Source organism: Salmo trutta, chromosome 6 (assembly GCF_901001165.1).
Source record: "Salmo trutta chromosome 6, fSalTru1.1, whole genome shotgun sequence".
Taxonomy (NCBI): Eukaryota; Metazoa; Chordata; class Actinopteri; order Salmoniformes; family Salmonidae; genus Salmo; species Salmo trutta.
The window spans coordinates 55,244,381-55,247,456 of record NC_042962.1 but is presented as its reverse complement, the minus strand read 5'-3'; the positions used below and the strand labels follow the sequence as shown (position 1 = coordinate 55,247,456).

The 3,076-nt window shown below is 42.6% G+C and overlaps 1 protein-coding gene across 1 annotated transcript; it reads right to left on the bottom strand.

Annotated features, from left to right (window-relative positions):
* Window positions 1-1,113: 1,113 nt before the first annotated feature.
* Window positions 1,114-2,629, bottom strand: LOC115196346 (nuclear receptor subfamily 0 group B member 1-like). Its single transcript, XM_029757103.1, has 2 exons — window positions 2,003-2,629; window positions 1,114-1,517 (listed from the first exon to the last, which is right to left on the bottom strand). The coding sequence occupies exons 1-2, from the start codon at window positions 2,553-2,555 to the stop codon at window positions 1,282-1,284; spliced, it is 789 nt and encodes a 262-aa protein (XP_029612963.1). The 5' UTR covers window positions 2,556-2,629; the 3' UTR covers window positions 1,114-1,281.
* Window positions 2,630-3,076: the final 447 nt, after the last annotated feature.

The window sequence follows — 3,076 nt, the reverse complement described above, 5'->3', positions numbered from 1 at the left end:
TCATCTTCCTCTCCCCCCTCTTTCTCATCTTCCTCTCCCCCCTCCTATAATGAACTTAGCCCACATTGATCACATTTATCATCAGGCCTCACCACCACTGCCTGTTGCCTCCTCCCACGGCCTCCGCCCAGCGCGTCTTCACGGCAACAACTCTCAGGCCTGGCAGCCGTCCCCTCTCCTTACTGCATGACTGGAAGCCCACACGCCTCACCCCAGGTCCATGCCACTCCTGATCCCCACAGCCACCTGCCAGGTGCCTCTTCGTTCCATTGATGTGTGTGGCATGTGGTGTGGGTATCCTAACAGCCTGGTCTTATCCTGACGCTGGTTGGCACCAGACACGTGTTGTGACCCACCTCACCCTCCTAAGCCCCTCCTAAGGGACCGACCCAGTCCTATGACCTGCCCTGACATGAGACGCTACGTCATTGGTGTCTGGAGGCGTGTTGAATGAATGCATATTATTAGCAACACTGGTAGCACTACCTCTGTTTTTAACATATTCACAGTACCTCATAAAGCAGTTTACAACCTAGACAGTTCAGGACCTATGGGAGTGCTGAAAGCCTTGGGATTGAAGTAGTTGTCAATGTCTGCATGAATGGAAATGTCTTTCTCTAGACTGCCTCAAATTCTCTCTTAGGTTTGTGGGTGAGCATTGCCCTCTTGAGGTGAAACACAGTAATGCATTATCACTGTCAGCATTATCTAGGTAATGTATTGTGTAACCGGTGTGAAACGGATAGCTAGTTAGTGGGGTGCGCGCTAATAGCGTTTCAATCGGTGACGTCAGTCACTCTGAGACCTTGAAGTAGTTGTTCCCCTTGCTCCGCAAGGGCCGCGACTTTTGTGGAGCGATGGGTAACGATGCTTGGTGGGAGGCAGTTGTAGATGTGTGCAGAGGGTCCCTGGTTCGGGGCGAGGGACGGAAGCTATACCGTTACAATTGCAATCAAATAAGATTGAATGTATTATGCAGCTATGTCAGCATTATCCAGGTAATGCATTGCAATCAAATACGATTGAATGTATTATGGGGCTGTTATTAGACATAACTGTAGGTTATAATTTAAAAAAGGATGATATAGGTTGATAAACTGAAATAACCACATGCAAAGTTCAGCAAACACTTTTATTTTACAAAAATAGGGTGTGTTATAGTAAAATAAATACATATGGATAGCAACCCTACAGTATACACCTGCCTGTTGTTATTCTGTTCAGCCTCCAGTCCACAGCTCTGTCTATATTCAGTCTTTAAACAGTTTATTCCCTCTATTTTCAGTAAAACATCTCGAGCAGAAGTTCATTCATGCTGACCGTGCCGATGACAGGTTTGAAGAAAAGTCCAGCAACTACGTTTGCATTGATGGACCGTAGCATGGAGAGCGCAATGAATAGTTTAGTGAACCTTGTAGCGTCTCTTCGGTGAGTGACTTGCACATATTCATTAAGGGCTTGATGCGCTTCGCCCTGCAGTGCCTGAATGTAGCTTTGACACCGGAGCTCTGCAATGTCTAAGGAGAGAATAAAATGGAAGTTAAAATCAGAAACTATTAATAAGGTGAACTCAAACGAGTCAAAAATAGTCGCATAGTTAATAACAGCCCATTCATAAAATTATAATAATAGGCTACTAATAATAATGCTAATAATTATCAAAACAATAATAATAATAATGATTATAATAATAATAATAATAATAAGCTACTAATAATAATGATAATAATTATCAAAATAATAATAATAATAATAATAGGCTTCTAATAATAATGATAATAATTATCAAAATAATAATAATAATAGGCTACTAATAATAATGATAATAATTATCAAAACAATAATAATAATAATAATAATAATAAAAAATGATGATGATGATGATCATTATTATTATAAAAATAATAACAAAAACAACTATAATAATAATAATGATAATAATAGGCTTGCTAATAATAATAAAACTAGTAAATACACCATAAAACAATTTGTTTTAACAAACCTGGATTGAAGAGAATGGCTCCCTTTAAATATGCATATTCTTTGGTGCTGATGTCCAGTCCCCAACATTTATTCAAAAACATTTTTATTCCTTGGACATCAGTGAGAGAAACGCCTTGGCCACTGCGCCCGTGCGCGGTCTCCTGTCTTCCTTGTCCGCTGGTTAGTATGTTCTGTAACATACTGAGTTCTGGCGTCTCCATGGTCTCGAAGTCGATCAAGTCCTGCGCCATGCCCAAAACGAGCAGCTGGGCCCAGCTGTTGCGCACGAGCTGTAACTGGTCCTCCACTGGAAGTTCCCGAAAACAAAGTACATTTTTAACAAACTTCAGCGTTTTTAAAAGCGCTGCTGACGCTGCTTTACACGTTGTCTGGGGAGAACGGAGAACCACTTTCTTCTTAGATCCACACGAACAAGCCTGCTGTTGAGGGACCGCCAACCTCGCCCGCCCCTGTGAATGCTGATTCGGTTGGTTGTCGTTTTTCAAAATGCTGTAAAGGATGCTTCTTTGTCCCCTTTCGCCGAGGCACTGGCAGCTGTCAAAGCAAGCCATCCCGTCCTTCTCTTGATAGCTGGCAAAGACAACCCTGGCGACGTGGAAGGTGAGGTTTTATATTTTCTTCCTCCTCATTGACAACTTGTTTAGACTTTTTAAATATTCGACGACACCGCCCACCAAGTTCTTCACAGGCGCACGACTAGAGGGAGCCAGACAGCCAGTTGCCGCGAGACAGCCAGTTGCCACCAAAGTCCAAAGTGGTTTCATACAGTACAATAGCCAATTTCTGGATTATGCAAAAGACACCCTGAATTAGATTTTCTAATTAATTAGGTTTTATGGTGCATTCGGAAAGTATTCAGACCCCTTGACTTTTTCTAAATGTTGGTATGTTACAGCCTTAAAATTGATGACATTTTCAGGTCTCTCCAGAGATTCTCGATTGGGTTCAAGTCTGAGCTCTGGCTTGGCCACTCAAGGACATTCAGAGATTTGTCCCGAAGCCACTCCTGCGTTGTCTTGGCTGTGTGCTCCTGGTCGTTGTCCTGTTGGAAGGTGAACCTTCGTCCCAGTCT

Bases quoted from the DNA above. Each gene is read 5' to 3' on its own strand.
- LOC115196346 (XM_029757103.1), bottom strand. From the start codon at position 2,555: ATGGCTTGCTTTGACAGCTGCCAGTGCCTCGGCGAAAGGGGACAAAGA. The intron at 1,518-2,002 runs GTTTGTTAAAAC...TTCTCTCCTTAG, and splicing joins AGCCATTCTCTTCAATCCAG to ACATTGCAGAGCTCCGGTGT.